The sequence below is a fragment of the Lampetra planeri genome, chromosome 12 (genome assembly GCF_965212315.1).
Source record: "Lampetra planeri chromosome 12, kcLamPlan1.2.h2, whole genome shotgun sequence".
Lineage (NCBI taxonomy): Eukaryota > Metazoa > Chordata > Hyperoartia > Petromyzontiformes > Petromyzontidae > Lampetra > Lampetra planeri.
In genome coordinates this window covers 1,690,063-1,714,002 of record NC_136118.1, presented here as the reverse complement: position 1 = coordinate 1,714,002, position 23,940 = coordinate 1,690,063, and the positions used below count along the sequence as shown (strand labels likewise).

The window sequence follows — 23,940 nt, the reverse complement described above, 5'->3', positions numbered from 1 at the left end:
CCACGCCGGGATGCCTGTCTCTCGAGTGCTGTCACACTGCAGCAGGTACTCATTTAAGGCTGAGTAAACCTAGGGATGGTAAGCCCCACTGAGCTACATAGCTCTTTTGCAGAAGCGACTTGGCTATCACAAATTATAGCTCAACGAAGTGGCTTATATCACGTGGACATTTATAGCAGTCAAATGCCCTAAACGCACGTTGATTCTAAATGCGGAGGGAAAAACCGGAGGACACCGAGAAAAATCCACGCGACTATGCGGAGAACGTGCAAACTCCAAATATACAGGCATCAGGGTCGGAAGTGAACACACGACCTCCTGCATACCAAGTGCGGTAGTTAACATCTCGCCACCGCGGCCACCATAGCATTCAAGTGGCGTCCCGATCCATAACCATTGACGGCTGATACCACCAACATCAGCTGGCACGCAAGGCAGCAGTCAGTCAGTCGTTGTAACTTGCCACTTCAGAGAACATGAGTTCAATTCCACTCTCGGGTCCACTCAACCCCATCATCCCGCACGGGACACAGAAGCCACTACTCCAACGGAGTGGGAGGTCACCAGGGGTCACGCGAGGCAACAACCTGTGCTCGTCAATGGCAGCGTGGAATGTTCAGACACTGGATTCAGAATCGCCAAATGCAGACGGGACGCTGCCCGATCCCCCGCGAGCGCGACTTATTCTGTACCTGCTCGACATACACGGGCAGTGCGGTGTTGAGCGGCGACAATCCACGTACGTACACACACGCACACACGGACACGTCTGAATACGAGGTTTATGGGCATCACAAAAGGGGCTTGGCGATATCCCGCTCTGCCCATGCGGCGAAGCAACAATTAGAGGAGCGCTAAATGTATTATTCCAGTGCCGCGCCATTGAAAATTGGCAGCGGTTGACCAGTCATCTGCGCGCTAACGAGCACTAATGAATTAAAAGGCATTTCGATGCAAATTCAACTCGGGCCGCCCAGAGACTTCGTTTTTTTATTCGCGCAGCGCCGCCGCGCTTCTGGCCGCGCCAAATCCCGAGCGCGAATCACCAGCCCTCGGGCAGAGCGAGCCACGGGAATTCGTGAAGATGGGGTGGGGGGGTAGTAGAAGGGGGGGAGGGAGTAGGGAGGGGGGTCACATGACAGCCAACCGAGTCACATGACAGCCAACCGAGTTCCATCAGCTGGCACGCACGGCAGACAGGTTGGCGGTAGCCAGTCAGTAGTCGGAACTCCCAGTTCAGAGAACATGAGCTCAAATCGCCGCTATGGTCAACTCAACCCCATGCTGATGGGAGGTGCTCGGGATTTCACACCTCCAATTGGCACGGTTGGCTACGTACGGTGCGAAAGAAGTTCAACATACGCACAACGTACGTACATACATGACAGCCAACCGAGTCATGTGACAGCCAAAAAGACCATCATGTGACCCCCTGCCGCCATACGAAAGCGTAAATACCATGAGCTCCGTCCGTCTGTCCGTCGAGTTGGTGGGGGGGGGGGCATGATAACGCTCATTAGAGACGAACCACTGTTAAATTACACTTTAGTGTAACGCCACGTTTCTATTCAGAGCTCTCCCCACAGAAAACCGGGCGAATTGATCAAAGTGTTGCCCAAAATCTGGGAGACACAAAACCAGTGCTAAAAGTCCGCTTTGCTCACCTTCCACGCCGCCACGTGCAGCTGCAGCAGCTTGAGTCTGCAGTGCGAGTCGGCCCGAGCGAGCGAGTCTCTCTTCTCCTTCTCACGCCGCACAAACTGAAACGACGGGGGGGTTAGCGGAGCGGAGCGGCGGGGAGACAGGAGGGGAGAAGGGGAGCACAAATTTACTCTCGTAATTAACTCCAAGGAGCCTGCAACGTTTCTGCGTGGGCGTTTTATTGCGTTTCGTTTTGTTTTATTTTACGCCCGTGCCACGCGACGCGACTGAATAATAAATGAAGGCTCACCGCCCTCCACGCTTGCCACGAGATGCTCAGACGCTGCCTGCGTCTGTGCTGGACCACCAAGCCCTCGCGCGTTCGGCTGCGGGGAAAACAGGAGATGAAGATCCGATGCCAGCGAGTGTGAAGATGGTGATGATGATGGCAGTGTGGGGAGCGGTAGTGCAACGGTTAGCGCTACGCTGCGCTACGAACCCAGTGACCAGAGTTCTATTCCTACTCACGGCCAACACGAGTGACGATTATCTGAAACGGTCCTGGGCCTCCCCTAGGTCGGCTCAGCCTCAAATGAGTACCTCGTGTGACGTGTAAGCATCACTTGGGAGACAAAGGCGGCTGGGTGTGGTGCTGGCACCCACCCCATCGTGTGCCATGCCAGCCGTCATAGGTGTTTCGCTAACAGCACTAGCCCCATCAGTCTGTTAAGGCTATACGGGGGATCTTTGTCTGGTAGTGATGATGGTGCTGCACCAGTGCTGGGCTCCACCGGGCCGGTTTCTCGCACCGTACAAAGCCAACCACGCCAATCGGAGGTGCAGGGGAATGACAGCTCCTGAAAGCTGCGTGCACTGTGAGCGACCAGCTGCTGTTGAAAGCGCTGGTGGATGAAGCCACCACCGGCACATTCCAGTTCAGAATCAGCGTCTTTATTTCAGAATGAGCATCTTGATTTCGACTGGAGGACTCCGATGAGCTATGAAGCTCTTTGTCACGCGTGCACAGTTCCTCAGTGGCTCACTGGGGTCTCCACGCGAGTCTGTGGGTGCAGGAGTTCTCGATCAGAGAAAGCGCCGACGATGACGCCACTTCCAGCGCATTGCAGCTCGTTAATGAATCCGCCTGCACGCATTCTCAGCTGAGACTGGAAAACTCGGCGCGGAGTTTGCACCCTCCTCAACCAGGAGCCACGATCTGCCACTCGCCCGCCGTGCGATGTCTGAGGAGGTTCCTCCGAGACACCCGAGGTCAGAGTGCAGTCACAACCTTGCCCGGCACAGGACACACCGTGCCACGCTGGGGGTCGCAGAGTTGAATTGTAACCGGCGGGGAGATTTACACGGCTAACGAAGCATACAGGCACAGACGCCGCACCTCTCCTTGGCTCTCGCGACGAAGCTTCGCCAAGCGAGCAGGCAACGGCGCGACGACCGAGCGCAGTGATACGCCACGGCCTGGGCTTCTTGTCGCCTGTCGTCCTCCACATCCGCCGTGCGCTTCCGCCACAGGAAAAAGATCCCGGCCCGCAGCTGGTGCTCGTGGTGCAGGATGGCCTGAGACGGCCAAGAGCGGTCGGGGAAAGAACAAGCGGCCGTCGGTTGGGAAGGTCCCGAAGACCCACAAGATGCGCTTTCGCGCGTCGCTCGTTCACGATTAGCATCGCTAATGAGAACAACATCTCCGGTAAAGGTGAACAGCTGAGACGCATCGGCAAGAGACGCAAGGGGCCCAGATGTCAATTTTAATTTGAATTAAAAAGCAAAGTGATGCTAATATGGGAAAATAGCACAACACGATGCAGCGGTAAAGAAGAAGTCAAATCAAAGTCAAAGTGATTTTTCCGCTGCACAAACGTTCACTGAGGTATTGGTGCCCACATTCCTCTGATGTTGACATCGAATGATGTCAAGTCAAAACCTAAGCAGGAACTGAACTCTGCAGCCGAGCTGCATGACCGCGATGTGAATTTGTATTCACGACCAAAGTAAACCACGGAGCAGAGCACAAGATGATGTGGAGTCGTGGAGACACGGTTGGTTTTGTGTGCGCTGCACCCTGAACCCAGAGGCCCGAGTTTGACCTCTGGCCACGGTTAACATCAGTGGCGGGCGATATCAGGACCGGTCCTGGGCACCCCCATCACCGACCCGCACCGACCAGCGTGGTGAGGTGTGGTCAAACAATCCCCGCGAGTTTACACGGCGTGGGGAGGCGCTCATCTAGCAGTGGATTGAGAAAAGTGCTGTACACCATAATAATAATAATTCTTGTAATTATAAAATCAGAATAACATCGACTGTGAAATTAACCCATTTCACTCAAATGCCATCGATTCAGTATCACGCCATATAGCGGAGACACCAATTAGCAACACTCTGCATTAGTAATTACAACTGAACATTAAGTTACTTCGCTGCAAAGCACTGGGAATTTCCTTCTAATGACATCGACCCTTTTACAATTATGCGCCGTAAATTTCATTAACCCCATAAAACGAGCTACCGGCAATCTTACTAATTGTTCCCCCATTAAAATACTTTACGCTGTTGCATTAATGAGGGTGGAGGTGGGGGGAGCAGGACGAGGGGGGGGGGGGCCCGCACCATCCTCTCGGCGAGCCGCTCCTCGCGCTTGCTCCCCGCCTGCTCCCACCAGCGGTGGAAGGCCCACGCCCCGACGGTCGCCCTGTGAGGGGGAGACGCGACCAATAATAATAATAGTACCGGAGTAACGTTCACGATTACATATACTATCATCGCGCCATTCGTGACCACGCGGGGCTATCATCGCAAAGGCGCCATGTTTCACAGACGGGTATAGTCTGCGCCCTTTTTGTTTTTTTTACCAAATCACGGAATTTAGAACTCTTTCTCAAGTTGGACTGCGACGCCGGTTCCGCGTGGCTCCCTACTCGTTGTCGAATGACGGCACGGCATCATTAGAGTGCGCCGCGAAGCGGCCGGCGCGTGGTGGTATCCTCGCCGAGTGCTCCTGCAGCATTGACCAGGGCGGCCGCCAGGGCTCCGACCAGCGGAACTCGACAGTCAGCAACAACCACGCCCGCCTCTCGGCCGCGTCGCGCTCGCGCGTCTCCGGGCTCGCATTGTCCGAATTTCACGGTGACCCTCCCACAGCAATCGGCCATGACGTTACAGGGTAAGTTCATAATAGCAACACAACTGTATCGTGAAGTTTCATTCATAATGGATCATCTTTACGAGAGTTATCGTGTCCCCCCGCCCTGTTACAGACAGACGGACGGACACGGCTAATGCATTAATGCCTTCAACCTTAGTTGGAAAGCATAAAAAAAAAAGAAACCCGCGCACGGCATCACTCTCGCTCGCCGCGCAACGGCACAGTGCACTTCAATCTCCGGCTCGCGGTGTAAACTACAGGGCCACGGGCAGATTTATTAAAGTTCCGCGCAGCCAAGGTACGGCACAGAGGTACGCTGCAGCAATACATTAAAACCGGGGGGGAAGAAGGCGAAAAACTCCCCCCCCCCCCCCCGAGGGAGAGAGGCTTGCAGGGGAACGCGATCGTTAATTTGGTCGCCTCGTCACTCAGCGCGTTAGCGGAGAGGGGGGCCGCGTGTTTAATCTGCCCTTCACAGGCGACGGCTTCCGACTCGGCACCGACTGCCGCTCCGGCCAGGCGGGGGGTTCTCGCCCGGTGCTCTCCTCCGTGGTGTCCTCCAAGGTGGGGAGGGTGGGGGAGCATTCGCCGGACACTCGGCTATCCATCCACCCACGAAAATTTAAAATCGGCCAATCATCATCCCAAACAGGGAGCTCCTGATAAACAGAGTTTTGAGATTCGGCGAGTGCGGGAGATAAAGGTCAGGACAACTGCCCACCGCCGCCCTCAACTCCGAAATGTTGACAGAGGGAGGCTTAATAATATCCTTCACATGTCACGTGGCAACTCGACATTGCCCCTCCCTCCCCCCCTTGGCTACCCGCCTCCCCCGATAAATTTAAATTCAAAACCACATGACTCCTACAGTGAGCCGGCTTTCTCAGCAGGGTTGAGCCCGGATAGCGGCTGGATGAGCGGCCTCCATGTTACTTTAGGCTGCTGCCAGGGGCACGTGACGGACAAGCAGATGGCGGTGCAGTAACATCTATCGTTGTGCTGTACTTCTATGCTCCAACATTTCTGCTTCCCTCCTCCCCCGCCGCCCCCGCACTGCCCAGCGCGACGAACCATGGTCGAGAATAACCCCCAGAATCCTCCAGAGCATACGAGGAGGGCCCTTATCCAGCAGTGGACTGAGAATGGGGCGGCTGCGTGCGCACGTTTTGCGACGAGCCACGGGGGCGGCGGAGACGAGCACGCGGCCCCCCTCAGTGGTCCCCGGCCTCTTGAGTCACCTTCGCACGGCGGGCTCCCGTTCCTCACTCCGCAGTTCGTAACTCATGGCACGTCGGGAGGCACGGGTTATTTAGCGCCCGGATTAAACAGCCAGGGCGGGAGGCGGGGGGCGGGTCAGGGAGGGGTCAGGGGGGGGGTCAAGGGGGATCGCGGCGCCGCGCCGGCACCGGCGACCTCGTGGACGCGCGCCGGGCTCGGTGCATTGCGGCGAAGGCAAAAACCTTGACAACATTCGTCAATTTAACACCGCGGCCTTGGACGGAACGAGTGTATGGGCCTTCTTCACAGAGGCCAGAAAGGCAGAGGGACTCTCTCTCTCTCTCTGTGCTGTGGAGGGCCATTGCCCAAAATGTCACTCTCTCACACATTGTTTCTTTTTAAGGGCACAGTGTCGTTGATGATGAGTGTGTTGAGGTCTTTTTTTGTTGAGTTGATGGTCATTTCCTGGTTACCGATGACTGCACAAAAAAAAAACCGGAATAATGAGTTCGCCGTTGTAGAAGCCGTGAAGCGCTCTGTTGGAATATTCAATTCAATCCAATGTTTAGTTGTTTCGCATAAAATCCCGCGCAGCCAGTTACCCCGCTAGGTTTGCGAGGCAGATCCGTGGTGCTGTCACCGCAGGACAAGAGCAACATCAGAGCGATCGGTACGGAGGAACAGGCAACATCGGAATATAATTAATGCGTCAGAGATACAGGCAAAAATAATGCACGAAGAACAAAAATGAACAACATTATGAAAATAAACGACAGGCATATTGCCCCAGAAGGATGAGGTAATTCATGGTTGGTAGAGGCTGTGTGGCTATGTGGTGGGCAGCATGGGGCAGTGTATTTGCAATTTTTTTTACAATATTTTAAGCTAGGCATGTGGCGATTCACCCCCAAATTGATTTGATGAATTGTCATGAATCAGAGAATTGATTCGATTTCTTTATTTAAAAAAACGTTGTTGTGAATGTAGCGTCTCTAGTCGCTGCGGTGGTGATGCAAACCGGTTAAATTGAATATAAACAAATCATAAATAACGGCCGTGTACCCTTGCCAGTTTACCTATTAGTGCAAAAATCAGCCCGAATCCGTGTCAACATGCCTGTGATAAAATTGTTTACGAATTTCCCCGAGCCAACTTTCAAAACAGGGACATTTATTTAATTTAATATCGATTTATGTTCCTGCGGAATTTTCAATTTCTCCTCGAGCGCGATTGCCTTTGCCACGATTTCTGTTTGCTTCTTTGCCGTATATTATCGTTATTGCTCTTGTGACGTTGGTGACCCAGGGTCATTTTTGCGCAGGAGACTCGCCCGGGGCCTCCCGAGTTCTCGCCCGGATTAAACAAAAATCGACTCGGATTCGGCGCACGCGTCGCAACCGTGAGCATCGGTTCGAACGATTCTAAGCGACGATTCAACGCGCCGTCACCTGCGGAAGAGGGCAGCTTCCCCCTCCATCTCCCGCTGCCTCCTGCGCCGCACAGCGTACGCTCTCCACTGTCCCAGCGCGCGGGGCAGCACGCGGCTCGCGTGGCGAGCAGCGGCGACGCGCAGTCGTGACTGCACACGCACGCACAAAGACAAAGTTCCCCCCGCCCCCCGCTATAGCCTTAACAGACTGTTGGGGCAAGTGCTGTTTCCGAGTGGCACCTTATGAAGGCCGGCACGGCACACGATGGGGTGGATGTGGGTGGGTGACACCACAGTGGCGATGTTTACACACCGCACCAGGTACTCAATCGAGGCTGAGTCGACCTAGGGGATGGCCCAGGACCAGTTCACATAGCCGTCAGTGGTGTTGGCCATAAGTGGGAATTGAACTCGGGTCACCGGCGTCACAGCGCAGGGCGCTAACCGCGACACTACAGCTCCCCACGCGCATGTCAGCATGCGAGTACGCACGTGCGCACACACAATGTACGCACAATGCACACGCACGAACACGAAATGCACACACTCGGGGGCAGCACGGACATCACAGGTTCTGCAGTCACAAACCTTGCCAATCTGGCTCAATAATCGATAAGCAACTCTGATGTGCTGTTGGAACAGTGCTGTTTGTTGCCGGCCGCTTGGCACTTTGAATCTTTCGAGTTGTGCTCAACACAACCGTGGTAAAAACAAACAAAACCACAACACAGAGTCGCCGCCACCCCCGCAGCAGCACGCGCTGGCGACACGGCGCACGCCAATTGTGATGATGTCACCGTCCGATTACATAACGTACGTCTCCATTTACCCGACTTCCCCCTCCCGTTGTGTTTCTCCTTGAAAGAGACATCACGATCATCCGTCCAGTTGCCATATCCCCGTTTTGACAAAAAAAAAATTCCTCCCCGGTTGTGATTGCCGAAGTTGTAAATATCCCCCCCCTCCTCCCTCAACCTTCGCTTGTAAATCTCCGCGCATAATCACCCGCGCCCTCCACTCGCGTGGCGTGGAACTGTCTCGCAAAACCACTCCCGGGGCACCTCCCCCTCCTCCCCCCCGTGTCTCCCCCAACAATTCGCCGCCCCCTTCACAGTTACGCCTCGAGACGCGCACGAGCCGCTTTACGAATCCAAATCGTTTCGTGCCGTCGACGCGTTGCCCCCCCGCAACTGCCCCCCCCACCCACCTCCCCCCCCAGCCTTGCGGGAGCCCTTCAGCTCGTTTAGCATGCGAGCTCTCGACAACGGCCGACTCCGTCCTTGACTGCTGCCGATGAAGCTGGAAACGAGGCGGCTTGTGGGTGCCGACTGGGCAGAGAAGCAGCCCCCCCCCGCTGCCCCCCCCCCCCGCATTTGATAACACGATGCAGCAAGGGCGGGGATAGCGGGTGGGCACTCACAGGACCGCAAGACGAGAGCACAAAGAGAGAGCGGCTTGCCGGTCCGATGGCTCGCCACGCCACGCGGACAACCAGGGTGGTGGCGGGCGATGGAGGGGGGGGGGGGGGCGCCACCACCGGCCGTCCACCCTTCGCTTTGAGCAGCGTGATCGATAAAAAGCAGCGGCCGGGGGAATCAATGCGACCGTTTCACTAGGGGAGCGTTTATCAATGCAATTAAGTTCCATACACACGGCCCGGTTTCTTGGTTTAGGCAAAACAGTAATTGCAATAGTAATTGTAAAGATTAGACGGGTGGTGGGGGGGAAATCACTTTTAATGAGGTTATATAATATTTCTGCTCTCGTGATTGTGCTCGGCATAATAAATCCATGCGGCAGACCAAAGCGCGCGCGCTGCCTACAATAATGCACCGAGGATCAAGAGGGCGTTTCACTCGCGACAGAGAGCGTGGAGTGAGGGTGGGGCGAGCGCATACCTCGTGCACCTTCGCGGTGCGGGCACGGTGACGCCAGAACCGCACGGCCCTTCTGAGCAAACACCTCCTGGCAGTGCACGCACACACACACACCGGCACCCGGTCGCACCAACGCATCAACGCACCGTGACACGGCCACACCATCGCATAGACTCACTTGGAATGTGTCATTTCCATCTCTGGCTCAGATCTAAGTCGCCTCCCATGCTCATTTGATCGGGAACCTAATTTAACATTTGATTGCTTGACTGCTGAACTAGACTTCCTATGGTCGTCTCTCGGGGGGCGGGGGGAGTTGACCGGTTCACGTGGAGGCTTTTGAGGCAGCTGGCGACTTCAGGCGTGGCCTGGTGAACATCTGAAACGCGTCCCAATGAAAGTGTGCCAATCACTGAAAGTGGATTTATTATTTATTATTTTTTTTTATCTACAGCTGTCAAACATCACGAGTGTCCGGGTGGGAATTAAGCGGCACTGAGGACTTAACCCCCCGGGGCAGGAGATAGCGGTGGAGGTTACGGCGATTGCAGGGTGAGTGTACCGTTCGCACGGGGCCGCTATCGACCCCGGTGGTGGGAACTAGACGCACCTGCGATGCTCACGAGCGACAGCGGCGAGCGAGGAGAGACGCTGCTCCTCCCTCTCCTCGCTCGATCCCTGCCAGCGGCGCCAGCAACTCCGCATGAGCTGTTGGCGGTAAACGTCGTCATCGTCATCGGCCACGATTTATCCACTGCTGGATGAAGGGCTTCCCAAGCCCACGCCAACTCTCACATTCCCGCGATCCAATAATCCATCTATACAACTATTTATATTTTACCAGGTAAGGCCCACTGAGCTATGTAGAAATCTTTTTGAAGCAACCTGGCCACAAATGATAGCTCAACGGAGTGGCTTATCATGTGGAAATTTATAGGAGCCAAATATTCTAAACATGTTTACAAATGTAGAGAGAAAAACCGGACAACCCGGATAAAAATCCACGCAACCAAATATACAGGCGTCAGGGTCGGTATCAAACCTACGGCCTCCTGTATACCAAGGAAGGTAGTTAACATCTCGCCACAGTGGCGCCCCGGCTTCTGCACAGGAGCCGATTTCATCTTAACTCCGTCTCCACGGTGAACGTCCTCTCGGGCGCGTTTCTCTCCTCTGGCTGCCGCTCCGTCGTTAGTCTCGATCGCCGGATATCGTCCCTTCTGGCCGTGACGACGCATGCTGCCTCAATCCCAGTAACTTCTCTTAATGGTCCGTGTGATGCGTTCCTCTTCCTGTGACTCTCAATGTAACACCAAGCGTGCATTTCCCTTCGCACACTTTTCAGCTTCTGTTCCATTGACTTGATCAACTGGATGCCGTCACGCACATGCAGCAGCTTCGTGGTCTTCCCCATCGAGCGCCCGAGCATTCAGCACTTCTGCCACGTGCTACTGCGGCAGGCATATTCAGGAGTCAGTTTGTGATGTTATTTTTCTCGCCTGCTATGCAGGAGGTCGGGGGTTCAATCCAGACCCCGACGCCTGCTGTATATTTGGACATCAAGATTGTATATTTGGAGTTTGATCGCGTGGATTCTTTCTCCAGGTCCTCTGGTTTTTCCCTCTTTAGAAACATGCGTTTAGATAATTTAAATAATTTGGTTGCTACAAATTTCCACATGATAAGCCACTTCGTTGAAATACTATTTGTGGCCAGGTCGCTTCTAAAAAATAATCTAATAGCTCAGTGGATTTGACCTGGTAAAATAAAACAAAATTGTCATTTGTTTACATTTCCTATACTTTTCGCTCCTATCGTGTTTCTGTGTTGTTGTTGTAACGTTCTGACCCGCCCCTACTGGACATCTGCGAAAAAGAGCTTTATAGCTCATCAGATTCCTACAGTATAAATAAAGATTCTGAGTGTCGGGGGGGGGGGCGTTTGGTCCCCAACCCCCACCCGCCGCCCCTCCCCCTGGGGGTTACATACCCACTGGCGCCTCTGCTGCTCGGCCAGGACGGCGTGAATCTTGGCGCCGCGCGCCGCGGTCGCGTGCCCCCGCAGCGCGACGAGGCTCCGCCGCTGGGGCCACACGGAGGAAGAGGACGAAGGCAGTGGAGAGAACGATGAGGCCGTGTCACACCGGGCGAGGTTTTAGTCTTTTTTTTTAATCCAATTTTACTCCGGGTGATGCGGGATGATACGAATAATCCACTTGGAACTCTCTGTTAGGTAACGGCCCATGGAAGCGGATGCTACAGAACTACTTCTGAAATGCCTTCAAGTGAAATCTGGCCCCTATGAGGGAAATGTTTAAGGCAAACACTCGCTTGCGATTCGATTAATGTCACAATTCGTTGTTGCGATTGGATTCAATAATTGTTATTTTATAACAACACTGCGGAGAATGGTAGCGCCTCCATTGACTGCAAGGGATCACACGAGGTCATAACACGCAACATAAATGCGATTGCGAGTAATCGATTCTTACACACGCGTGCATCGCAAGCGTAGCAATTCCATCTGAATCCCCGAATCGTTACATGTCTACACCGAGGGCACACGCACGAGACACACACGTACACACACACACGCCACGTGCACACGCTAGCGCCCGTGCAATTCTGCACGCTGCTTGCCACTTGCGCAATTATTAACGCCGACGAGAGCAACGCGCCCGCATCAAGCAGCTCGAGTCACCGGCTGTTATGGCAGTTGGCATTGTAATTGACTGGCTGATGATATGTAATGAAAATAAACCAATTACGCGGCGTTTATCGCCATCTCTTGCTCCTCCAGTTGTTACATTCAGACACGAAAAGCCGACGCCAAGACGCACAGAGGAGACACAAGCAGATGGCGACTCTGCGTGAGCCCGCCGCGGAAAATGCTTCACCTGGAAAGATATTTTTACCGCGGCATATGTTAGTTACCGTACCGATGCCATAAAAATATTACACGCCAGCACATCCGGAAGATTCAACGCAAGTCGTAGCTGGGGCTTTAATTAAACGCAACACCCCCCCTCCCCGTGTTACCACCGAGGGCCAATTGCGACCAGTAGTAAGCTGTTGCATCTCGTTTCGGTGAAAGCGTAATTTAAAAGCAACCGAGTCGGCAAAAGTGTGCGGAGTAATTAAGCCTGACCTTAACGTAACCTTCCTTGTTGGGAGCAAAGAATGCGGTGCCTCTGAAAGCAACGCTCCGGTATTAACCCCGTCACGCGCCGTCCGTCTGTCACACGGCTCGCGTTAACAGCCGCGCTTCGTAAATCAACGGCTGTAAACGTGAGTTAAAAACGACGACAATTTCTACACTCGGGAGGTTATTCATTTGGTGCCCCCCCCACCCCATCGATGCCTTTGCGCGCCTGGGCGGTCACCGTGTTCGCCCACCCCGAGGGCCGAGCCGCGGCGAGCGTAACATCGTCACCGAGCGGGCTCACCAACAGCAGCCGGTCCTGGAACGCACCAGCCTCTCGCCATCGATTCTGCTCGTCTTCCGCCAAAACCACGTCTGATCGTCAACGTTAGGGGGCCATCAGCAGGGTTATCGTACACAGGTTAATTATTAAAGCATCCCTCTTTACGTACAGGTCAGGCCTCGTCGGTCAATGGTACTGGTTAACAGTTTCTTCTCTCTCTCTGAGTTGCAAAAAAAAATTATAATTTGTCACAGCAGCGCGGCGCGCGAGTGATATCGCCGCTACGACCTCGCAAAACCTGACACGTTATTGCGATTTACGCTCCCCCGATGTAACCCGGTCCTGGAAAGGATCTACAGCGTAACATGCCTCGCCGTCCAACGTGCAACTGTGGCCAACTTGTTTAACTCAAAAAGGTCGTCGGTGTATGTTGTTTGTCAGAAATGACAACGATATGAAGTTAAGTTTTACCGCCAGCATTTTTTTATATCGTTGACGCCCGTTGCCATTCATCCAGGAAGAAAAAGCCTGGACCAGTTTCAACTTTCTAAAGTCTCATCAGCATTGGGCCATTCAGTGAAAAAATTGTAGAAAGCCATTTGTGCCATCTTGGGGAATTGTGGGTAATTACATAATACATGAGCACACAAGGGTCTGTTGTTGATGTTCTTCTTCTGCATAAGAATATTGTCTGAGTAGTGACCGTAATTCGATATCCAAATTTGAAATCCAGTTGATGGCTTTTGGGGAAAATGAGTGAGTGCCTTTGGGACCGTGTGGAAATGATCGTAATGGCTCGAGGGTCCGCACATATAACCAGCACCAGTCACAAGGCAACCAATCACAGGCATGTACTCAAAATCATGAAGACAGATCATGCCCTCTTCGCTCCGACGATTCAAGCATTCAGCGGCCCATCACATGCGATTAGCTGCACTCGCCTCCTCCGTGAATTCGCCCAACAGAAATAATTACGTCCTACTTAGAAAAAAACGCACGGTCGCTGCGGCGGGGATACAATGGCGCCAGTGAAGGAGGGCCCGGCGCAAGCGGGCGCCAGTGGCCAGCGCCAACGCGGCTTCCAGCTTGTCCCGCTCTCGCTGGCGATCCTCCCAAGCCGAGCGCCAGCGTGCCACACAGCTCGCCAGCGCACGGCGCTGGCACAGCCCCCTGGCTCGCTCTGACAATGGTGACGGAGGAGCAGGAGAGGCGCGAGTTTCAGGAGACAGAAACGGTCACAACTTTGGCTCGTGGAGGGTAACAAAAGCCGTGCTCAGGTAGCGTGCAGGCCAGTTGCCGAGCCAGTAGATAAGTAAACGTGGCCAACATCGGCAGCTGCGGCCAGGTAATAGAAACGGTCATTGTGCCGAGAATGGAGCAGGATAAGCCGGTATCCCCCGCCCACGCCATTTCACGCTGGTGGGTATGCTGTCCTTAATTGAAGTCGACTTTCCGTCGGGCTACGGTGTTGCCCATTAGGTCAATCAACTTCCTCTTCATTAGTAAACGCTTGTGCAGTTACTACTACAAACGGATTATTGACGGAGGTGGGAGGGAGTTCGTTTTTTTTTCATTGTCGGGGGCTTCCAGGTACACTGCGCCGTCATGGCACGGCGGGGGGGAGGGGGCACGCACCGTAGAGCTCCCGCTTTTGCCGGCGCGCCCCCACGTAGGAGCGCCAGGCCGCCAGCGCCCTGCGCAGGCCGGCACGGTGGCGGTGCGCGTCGGCAAGCTGCTCCCGACAACGCTCGGCTTCCCGCGCACGGAGCCCCTCGCTCCACTGCACCCAGGCCTGCGGCGGGGGGGGGCGGCGTGCAATGTGGCCGTTAACGAACGCACGACGAGGAAACCAAAAAACAATAACACGCGCAAATGCCTCCCGCGTGACAGACATGCGGAAGCCCTCATTGTCTGCAACTCCCTTCCCACCCGGCTGTTCAGCGCTGTCGGCCCTCTGCACCCCTGTTCAAAGTCCAGGCTGGCTTAAGGACTTGCTCTTCTCCTCTGACTGTGACCGACGGCTTCGCTCTGTAACGAATAAAAAAACCCACACTTGCCGCCTCTGCAGCGTTTCCAGATGAGTCGCGTTCAGACGTTACCGAAGGCCTTAATTGCGACTATAACCTGAGCTGTGTGGCCCAGGTTATAGTCGCAATGAGGGGGAGGGGGGGGCGATGTTTTCTCCAAACGTTACGTTATTATACAACGACAGTTACGCAACCCCAATGCATTTTCATGCATCCGACAGCATGCTGCCACGAACGCCTGCCCATAAATCCAAAGCGCTCTTCCTCTCGTTAATGAAGCGTCAAACTCGCGTCAGACAGCCGAGGAAACAGAGCCAGGGTTCGTACGACCATTCGTCTTTTGAGCTCGTCCCTGCATTTAAAAATGCAGCTTAGTTTAACGTGCGTTATTTTTTTAAGCGGCATTATCATTTTCTCTTTCACGTTGCGTCCCGGGCAGGGCTCATTTCGCCGTTTGCTCCGACGATGGAGACAGCAGGAGGTGGAGCAGAGGCACCATAAAGGCCCTGGGCCTACGTGCACGGCCAAGCTCCCTGCTCCTCGACCCGACTCCGCAGGGTTCCGTCTCCGCGCTCTACGCGGAAACGCATCGTCCGCAAACACTTTTGTTACTGCAACCACTTATTCTGTCAGTTTCCAGGCCCGAGCCTTGCGGAATTGGATTTTTTTGGTTTTTATCAGGCTCCAGGGAGAAGTTGCCTGTGGTTGGGATTTGAACTCGCGCTTTTAAGGTCACGAGCCCCCCCCCAACGTGCCGAGGCGGTATTTATATTTTCGCTCGTCGTTTGCTGTTCATCATCTGAATCGCCGTTATTGACCGTCGGCAGCTGCACCAAGGGAGGGCCCCTTAAACCTCATGAATGTTTTAAGCAACGTTTCTCATCGGCTGCCCTCTACTTTGGTCGAATTTTACCCAGTGTCACAGTTTAAGATTTCATTCATTATCGATGCTATGATAAGCATGCATAATATCAATGTGTGTGAGCGTGCGCGCGCATACGTGCGTGCGTGCATGCGCGCGCCCTGGCGTCTTGTATGCACAGTAAATATATTTACACTGCGATTTACATCTTCGGCCTGGCAGTCTAATCAAAACGGCAGCGGATCTCTGCCCGCATTCGCCGCGTGCTCTCGGCACGTCAACCGTGAAACGGACCGTTTAGTTCGGAATTTCAATGCAGCCGCCGTGTGTTCCGCGATGCAGTGGGAAACAATAAAATATGGATCGCACATCTCCCGGGCTCCGGCTGCCGACCACAGAACCCTCGCCTGCGCACGTCTCAGAACAAAATGAGGCATTATGCGTGTCGTGCCATTTCTCTTGCCCGCATCCTTGCATGCGAGGCAAGCCCTCCCCCACCCCCCAGCACCCCCCAACACCCCCCCCCACCACTCCCAGGCAGCTGCTTTCAATGCACAAGATGCTGCCAATGTGGGCTAACGGTCAGCGTACGGGACTTGCGATCCAGAGGTCACCGGTTTGGTTCGACCTGCCCTACCCCCACCTCGATTTGTCCACCAACAAGTGTTAACGGGTGCATTGCAGCGAGGTTGATCGGCAGGTCGTGTGGAGAGGAATGTAAGTATGTACGTGTAAGCTGAACTTCTTTCGCACCGTACGTGAGCAACCGTGCTAAAATCGGAGGTGCGGTGGAAGGACAACAAATGAACACAAAAAGCAGTTCGAAATAATTGAGTTACCTATCAAGATTTAAACGACAAAAAAAGTGCGCGAACTCCAACCTCTTCTGGCCAGCGTGGAATCGTATCCTCCCGACGGGGCTGTCTGTGGTTCCCTCTCGCAGAACCACTTCAGCCAGCAGCGGCACGATCAAGTAATTGCAGGGCTGCCCCTTTACCATGCACGCGATGCAATTGCACAACCGCCACCCCCCAAAGACCCCCCCCCCCCGCCATGTAGCCTTAACAGGCTTATTGGGGCAAGTGCTGTTAGCGAGTAGCACCTATGAAGGACGGCAGGGCACACGAGGGGGTGGGTGGCCAGCACCACGCCCGGCCGCATTCGTCTTCCACTTCACACCAGTTACTCATTTGAGTCGACCTCGGGGACGCCCAGGACCGGTTCAGATAATCGTCAATGGTATCGGCCGTGAGCGGGAATCTAACTCGGATCTCCAGATTTGCAGCGAAGCTTGCTAACCCCCAACACTACTGCTCCCTGCACCCCCCTCCCCCCCCCCTACCGCTGCTGCTGCTGTGCGCGCTTCACCTTGTGCTGCAGGTGCAGCGCCCAATGGCGAAGCGCGGCGCCCTGCTTCTCCTGCTGCCTCCGCTGCCACCGCAGCCTCCGCAGCCACGCGGACCAGGAGCGCCTGATTCACACGGACACGGTCACACAGGGCGGCCGGCGCGACCCCCTTCGCCACGACCCCTCTTGCCCCCTTCGCCACGCCCGGGGCTTTCCCAACGCGTGGACGGAGGGATGGGCGGGCAGGCGGTTGGGGGCCCGCTCGTTGTTGTTTATCGGCGGCGCCGGCGGCCATTAAAACGGGGGCCCCCCCCCCGTGAATTACGGGCTCGCAAACAAAACGCGCGGCGGTTTAACGCATCGGACGCGAGGCTTTCATCTGCTCCGGCAATTTGTCAGAAATTAATCAAACGTAATGGCTGGAGAGGAGCATTAAATGGAATAAACAAGATGCCAAAAGATGCATCGCATCGCGCCGTAGCAACACAGGCCGTCGAGGGCGGAAGGTTTGGCTAACAAATGGTGCACAAAAGGAAACAAAACGCAATCAATGAGAACACGGTTGCAGAACAAACACTATTACTCAAGCATCGAACATTGGAAATAGCACCGGGCTATTTTTACCCCGGATAAACACTTCTGCGGAGACTGCTGGCAGTCAAGCCACGAGACACTTAAACGCGCAGGCAAATTTGAAAACGCATTAATAATCACCGTGCGAAATGTGTCAAGAGCGCGGTGGTGGGGGGGGGGTGCCGTACCTCAGCAGGAGCTCCAGCGAGAAACGCTCCGCCTCGGAGAGCATCGCCCGCTCCCTTTTCTGATCTCCCAAAAAGCGTCTCCAGCCAGCCCACGCCCCACGCATTAACGAGCTCCGAGCTGCCAACGGAGAGGATTTACATGGGGAGCGCTGAGCGAGCCGCGTGGCGATATCGCGGCGTGGTAACCGCGACGCTCACAATAGCTGCCGAGGCCTGCGCGGGCCTCGATAGCGGCTCAGGGTTTCGGTGACAAAAAGCCCACGCCGGGCCCAGCGGGGTTCAGCCCACGCGCCGGGGGGAGGGGGATCAGTGCCACCGTCGGGGCCGTGCCAGCGGGCACCTCGCTGGCTCGCGATTGTTTACGTGCCCGCGTGTGCCGTGTTGTGTCACGAACGCGCGCGGGTGACTCCGTGGTTGCCATGTTGGGAGCACCACGGTTTCTGTTGGGACCACGTCGCTGCGGTGCTCCCCCCCCCCGCACCTCCCTGACAAACCTCACTACCTCCCTGCCCTCATTGTGTCCCTCTCCGTTTTACCTCGTCTCTGTCCCCACTCTGTCTTACCGTGTCCCTGTCCCAACGTGTCTCTACCCATCTCCACCGTTTCTCTATTTGTCTCACCATGTCTATACCCATCCCACCATGTCTCTACCCATTTCACCGTGTCTCTACCCATCCCAACATGTCCCCACCTACCTCACCGTGTCCCCACCCATCTCACCGTGTCTCTACCCATTTCACCGTGTCTCTAACCATCCCACGGTGCCTCTACCCATCCCACCGTGTCTCTACCCATCTCAGCATCTCCACCTACCTCACCGTGTCCCCACCCATCCCACCGTGTCCCCACCCATCTCACCGTGTCTCTACCCATCTCACCGTGCCTCTACCCATCCCACCGTGTCACTAACCATCCCACCGTGTCTCTAATCATCCCACCGTGTCCCTAATCATCCCACCGTGTCTCTACCCATTTCACCATGTCTCTATCCATCCCACCGTGTCTCTACCTATCTCACTGTCCCCACCCATCTCACCGTGTCTCTACCCATCCCACCGTGTCCCCACCCATCTCACCGTGTCTCTACCAATCTCACCGTGTCTCTATCCATCCCACCATGTTTGTACTCATCCCACCGTGTCCCCACCCGCCTCACCGTGCCTCTGGGCCACTGCGTGCACCGCCGCCTTGTCCCTGCGTAACTGGATGTAGCGCTGCCATGCCCTCCACGTGCGCGCATACAGCTGGAACCTGCAGCGGACACGGAGCGGCACAGAGCGTGCATTTCTAACACTCGCCATAACAGCATCGCGCACATCTCCACCAACCATAAAATCTTCTCGGTGGTGATTTATCAAATATGTAGTGATCTACGACCGCTGGATTGTAAATGTATATATTTTGTAACATTGGCCATTACAATATCTAACCCCGAACGCAAGTATCAGCGAAGAGAATACCAGCTGACCTAGGACTCACGGACAAATATCAATTAATATCGATTCTTACGTTCATGCTACACTGACCCAATTTATGAAAGTATTATTTGTGCAAATGTTACAAATGTAAGGTGATGGACTGAACACCGTGCAAACGAGATGGGAAAAAACTGAGAACCCATACAAACGAGACGGTAAAAATGCGACGAAATATAATTCATTCTGGAACTGACTTGTGACCTAAGAATCATGACAGTTCACTGCATTGCTCTGGGGGTGAATCGCTACACGGCTACAAAATAAACATAAAATGGCAACGTGAAAACACAGCAAGCAGAGGGAGCATTGTTGGTGCAATCTGGCCAGGTGGCACCATCGTTAATAATAATACTTTCAATCTTGATTTGAAGCTTTCGTGACTGCAGGAATCCATACTCTTTGATTCTTTCGGTAAAGTCACGTAGGTAGAAAAATAATAGATCACGACATTTCGATCGCAACACAAGCAATCTTCATCAGGTGAGAAAACCACAGCAAGAAAAAAACTGCTTAAATACTTTCATTTTATATCGCGTCATTCATGGCAACAGCATCTCACAACGCTGTACATGTATATACAAGGATCAAATCCCATGTACGTGGTTGGCTACGTACGGTGCGAAAGAAGCCCAACACTCACACACGTACATGCCAAGCAAATGAAAACCCTACTACTAAGCAAAATCTAAAATAAATAAACAAATTATAAAATGGCACAAAAAAGGCACAAACAACTAAAAAGTTATCAAAACAAAGACATTTGTACATATGATGCAAGTTAAATTCCCATTGGGGGATCGACTTAGACCACGATACCTCTGGGGTCATTAAAAGGGCTACCATTTTTTTGTAATGTCAACAGTGTAACGACTCCCCCTCGCCATAAGAATTTGGAAGTTCAGGGCTGTAAGCAGGAGATGAGCTCTGCTCTAAGTTCATCGGAGCGAGAAACCACTTTGAGTTGTCATTTTAATCTGTGGCATCGCAAGAACGTGAGTGGCAGCGAAGGGCTTGGGGAAGCCTTCATCCAACAATGGACAGCCCCCCTGAGCTATGTAGCTCTTTTTCAGAAGCGACCTGGCCACAAATGATAGTTCAACGAAGTGGCTTATCACGTGGAAATGTATAGCAGCCAAATGCTTTTAAATGCATGTTTCTAAATGTGGAGGGAAAAAACGGAGGATGCGGAGAAAAATCCACACTCGCATGGGGAGAACATGCACTCTCCAAATATACAGGCGTCAGGGTCGGGATCGAACCCACGACCTCTTGCATGCCAGGCGAGACAGTTAACATCTCGCCACCGTGGCACTGATGACAATGGGCGTGACGACGATGATGATTTTAGCGGTGAACCTGAGGTGGTAGTCGGCACGGATGAGCAGCTTCCATTCCCTCCGGCTGATCCACCACGCTTCCTGCCACGTGCCAAATGCCCTTCGAAGCACCGCCCGCCTGTGATGGGCCCTGTTCACAATGTGCAAGGCCACATTCGACACTCAGCTCAACGTGACTCTCCGATCCAACCTCCGACTCCAGCCGGGATGTCTGTAGGCGAGGTGAAAAGAAAACCTGGCAGCCGAGGGCAGCACTCTTCCAAACACCTTCCGGGACCACACGTGCAAAAACTTCCTCGCCAGATGCCTGGGGGCCAGCACGCGTACACACACGCACACACGGTGTTTGTTTATGCTCGTAAGATTACTTAGGAACTTTTATCAGACTAAGTCCCGTTGGCGGTAAGGCGGATCAGCGCGGGAGCCAAGAGCTTGGAACGAATAGTGACAAACGGCAGTGGCGGTGCGCGAGTTACCCCCACATGCCAAGCTCGAGTTAAGCCACGAAATGGCGACGAGCGGAGCGTGCCACTTTAGCCCCGCGCGTTTTTTAAGGACCCCCGCGAAGAGAGCGGATTGTTTAAACGTTAAAATGGGGATGCGTTTCCACGGGGGGGGGGGGGGGAGAATGGAAATGTTATCCCCCGACGGGACTCCGTGAAGCCAGCCTTCTCAACATAACAATGAAGTTGTGTTCTGCGTACCAGCCAAATGGCATTGCATCGTGGTTTAATCTCTTACCGAGCGTTATTCCAAGTCGCTGCTGAGACTGGAATATGTACGTGACATGTAGCCACGTGTATACTAGATGTGGCGTGCCGGGTGCGTGAATATTTCCCCGTCGCAGACCCAGACACACCCGTTTGACGTCAAAACACGGATTTACATTAGAGATGAGATTGGATTGTGTTCATTTTCAATTTTAAGGAGCAATTTTGCGTTCGGCTGAGGATTACGTTTTTTACAACATGATTTTTTCCATTGGGAATGGAATGCTACCAGTGAGCAGTGTACCACGTGGTGGCAGTGACAGACTGACTGGTCACTGTGAGCGGTTCTCCGCAAAAGAAGACATTATAGAAGTACTTTCTGAAGTCGATTCTAGTACCTCTCGACCACACTAGATGGCGTACCTTGCCACATGCCCTGCAACAAATCGTTAATCCGCATCGTTGCGAGTTGAACCGAAATCTTTCAACTCTCAAAAGGACGGAATTCTGCTAAATTAAGTGACAAACCGCACAGGTGATCGAGCAGAGAACATCAATCCACTGCATCTTGACAATTTAATTTAATCACGGACAGCTGGAATCCACAATGAATTCAAACCCCCAAGGTCTCTCAGCGGTTGATGTCTCAATTGTCTCGGACACGACCATTATGCGCCAACCCCCGGCACCAAGCCGACCATCTCCCGCATAGAGCGAGAAGTGGCAACATTGAGTAGTGCTACTCGTTTGCATTACACAAGTTCGATCCCTGCACGCAGATTCCATGAAACTGTCTTGAGCGCAAGAGTCATCTCGCAGGACCTCGGCAGTGTAAATATGAAATCTAAACCCGCACGGATATTATTGTATGACTGTCCTCGAAGATATGAAGACACGAACCAGATGGGAGTCAAATCACAGACTCGCCTTGGCTTCCAGCTGATCATATATTTAAGGCTGCCGCTTTTTACTATTTGTGTCAGGCTAAGGAGTTATCAGAAGAGTTTAGAGTTTAGGAGTTATTATTAAGCTTGAGGGTTATTGGCCAGGGATTATTGTACGGGTTTAGGGCGAGTGATGACGGTTCGTAGGGTTATGGACCGTGGGTGATTTAGGTTAGGGCTGAGGTTAGGAACCAATTCGTTCAGGGTTTAGGTTTTAGGTTTTAAGGTTATGGGGTCGAGTTCAGGTGCCGGGTTTATGGTTGTGGTCGGGTTAGAGTTTATAGTAGTAGCTAAGTGCGGCACTGGTTTGCTTGTCACGAATCTGGGAACGGTTTAAATGCCCTAATCGTACCGCATCAGACTAAGACTATTGATGTATACTGCACGAATCCGATTATCTATAAAGCTCTTCAGCACAGATGTCCAGTAGGGGCTGGTCAGAACGTTATGACAACAAACAGTACGAAGACACAATAGGAGTGCAAAGTATAGAAAAGGCAAACAAAGAACTTAAACATAAAAACAAATAAAACTAAACTATTTTTTTTTATGTTACCGGGTAAGACTCACTGAGCTATTAGTTTATTTTTCAGAAGCGACCTGGCCACAAATGATAGCTCATCTAAGTGGCTTTCCACGTGTACATTTATAGCAGCGAAATAAAGTACATAATTTAGACGCATGGAGGGGAAAAAACCGGAGGACCTGAAGAAAAAAAATCCACGCAAACTCCAAATATACAGCAGCAGGCGTCAGGGTCTGGATCGAACCCCCGACCTCCTGCACACCAGGCGAGGTAGTCAACATCACACCACCGCGTCACTCGCTCCACCTGATCCTCAACTCCTTGAGGCGCCCCCCACGGTTCCAGGTGTAGGAGACGGGTCTCGGTGGCGGAAGAGCACCACCACCATCCCTCCTCCTCGTCGTCCTCCTCGCCGTCGTCACAGCCACGGGGGGCAGCCCAGCCAGGTGGCCACGTGGTCCGGTGACCCCCACACGGACCCCTTTCACAGTGAGGGGTCCCACGTGCGGGGAGGTGAATCTCGGGATCTTACCGGGGGTCCCCTCCATGTCGTTGGGGTGGGGGGGTCAAGGTGAAGGAGGCGAAGGTGAGGAAGTGAAGCGATGGTGAAGTAACGCTGGGCCAGTGGAGGCTGACAGAACCAACACGGAGCAAGAGGGGCCCAGGTAGAGAGGGAAACTCAGATGAAGGGACAGGCCGAGGGCGTCGAGAGGCAAGGCGACTGAAGAGAAGCGAGACGGGAGGGGGGGGGTTCAGACGGGGGGCAGCGTGAGCAGGGCAATTACAGGGGGCCAAGACGAGGGGTGGGGGGGGGAAATTAATGACAGAAGAGGGCAATGCGTGCGGGCAAGGAGACTAAGGGCAAGGCAGGGTCACGGGAGAGCCAGTAGAGTACAACAGGGGGCATTGCAGAGCGAGAGGGCAGGGCAGGGCTGTTGTGAGAAGAGTGCGGGGCAGGGGGCAGGCGGCCGCGTCTCGCCGGAGCCCCACGCCGCCTCCACCCCCGGGTCACCCACGGTCCGGGCGGGGTCCGTGCGGCGAGCAGAGACGCCGTGGGTTCACGCGGCAGGGAGGTCAGAGAGAACAGGGGGGGAGGGGGGGGGCACGGAGACCAGGGATTGGGGCACGGAGACCAGGGGGGGAGCACGGGGACCAGGGTGGGGGGCACAGAGACCAGGGTGGGGGGCACGGGGAGCAGG

The 23,940-nt window shown here is 54.0% G+C and overlaps 1 protein-coding gene across 7 annotated transcripts in view; it reads right to left on the bottom strand.

The window, feature by feature from the left end:
- Positions 1 to 23,499, bottom strand: part of LOC144721493 (uncharacterized) — a 45,099-nt gene extending 21,600 nt beyond the window's left edge. Inside the window, exons 1-17 of one of the 7 annotated variants that reach the window (XM_078599137.1) lie at positions 23,048 to 23,499; positions 20,797 to 20,868; positions 20,581 to 20,691; positions 18,903 to 18,997; positions 17,747 to 17,864; positions 17,007 to 17,109; positions 14,385 to 14,541; positions 13,768 to 13,929; positions 12,771 to 12,841; positions 11,315 to 11,407; positions 9,936 to 10,033; positions 9,347 to 9,413; positions 7,468 to 7,598; positions 4,267 to 4,348; positions 3,038 to 3,216; positions 1,952 to 2,027; positions 1,665 to 1,760 (exon numbers count right to left, since the gene is read on the bottom strand). In XM_078599137.1, coding sequence (XP_078455263.1) covers positions 1,665 to 1,760; positions 1,952 to 2,027; positions 3,038 to 3,216; positions 4,267 to 4,348; positions 7,468 to 7,598; positions 9,347 to 9,413; positions 9,936 to 10,033; positions 11,315 to 11,407; positions 12,771 to 12,841; positions 13,768 to 13,929; positions 14,385 to 14,541; positions 17,007 to 17,109; positions 17,747 to 17,864; positions 18,903 to 18,997; positions 20,581 to 20,691; positions 20,797 to 20,868; positions 23,048 to 23,289 — 1,953 coding nt within the window. In that variant the 5' untranslated portion in view covers positions 23,290 to 23,499. Of the gene's footprint in view, positions 1 to 1,664; positions 1,761 to 1,951; positions 2,028 to 3,037; positions 3,217 to 4,266; positions 4,349 to 7,467; positions 7,599 to 9,346; positions 9,414 to 9,935; positions 10,034 to 11,314; positions 11,408 to 12,770; positions 12,842 to 13,767; positions 13,930 to 14,384; positions 14,542 to 17,006; positions 17,110 to 17,746; positions 17,865 to 18,902; positions 18,998 to 20,580; positions 20,692 to 20,796 lie in introns of all 7 variants that reach the window. The other 6 variants (XM_078599138.1, XM_078599140.1, XM_078599139.1 and 3 more) reach the window with 6 other exon arrangements.
- Positions 23,500 to 23,940: the final 441 nt, after the last annotated feature.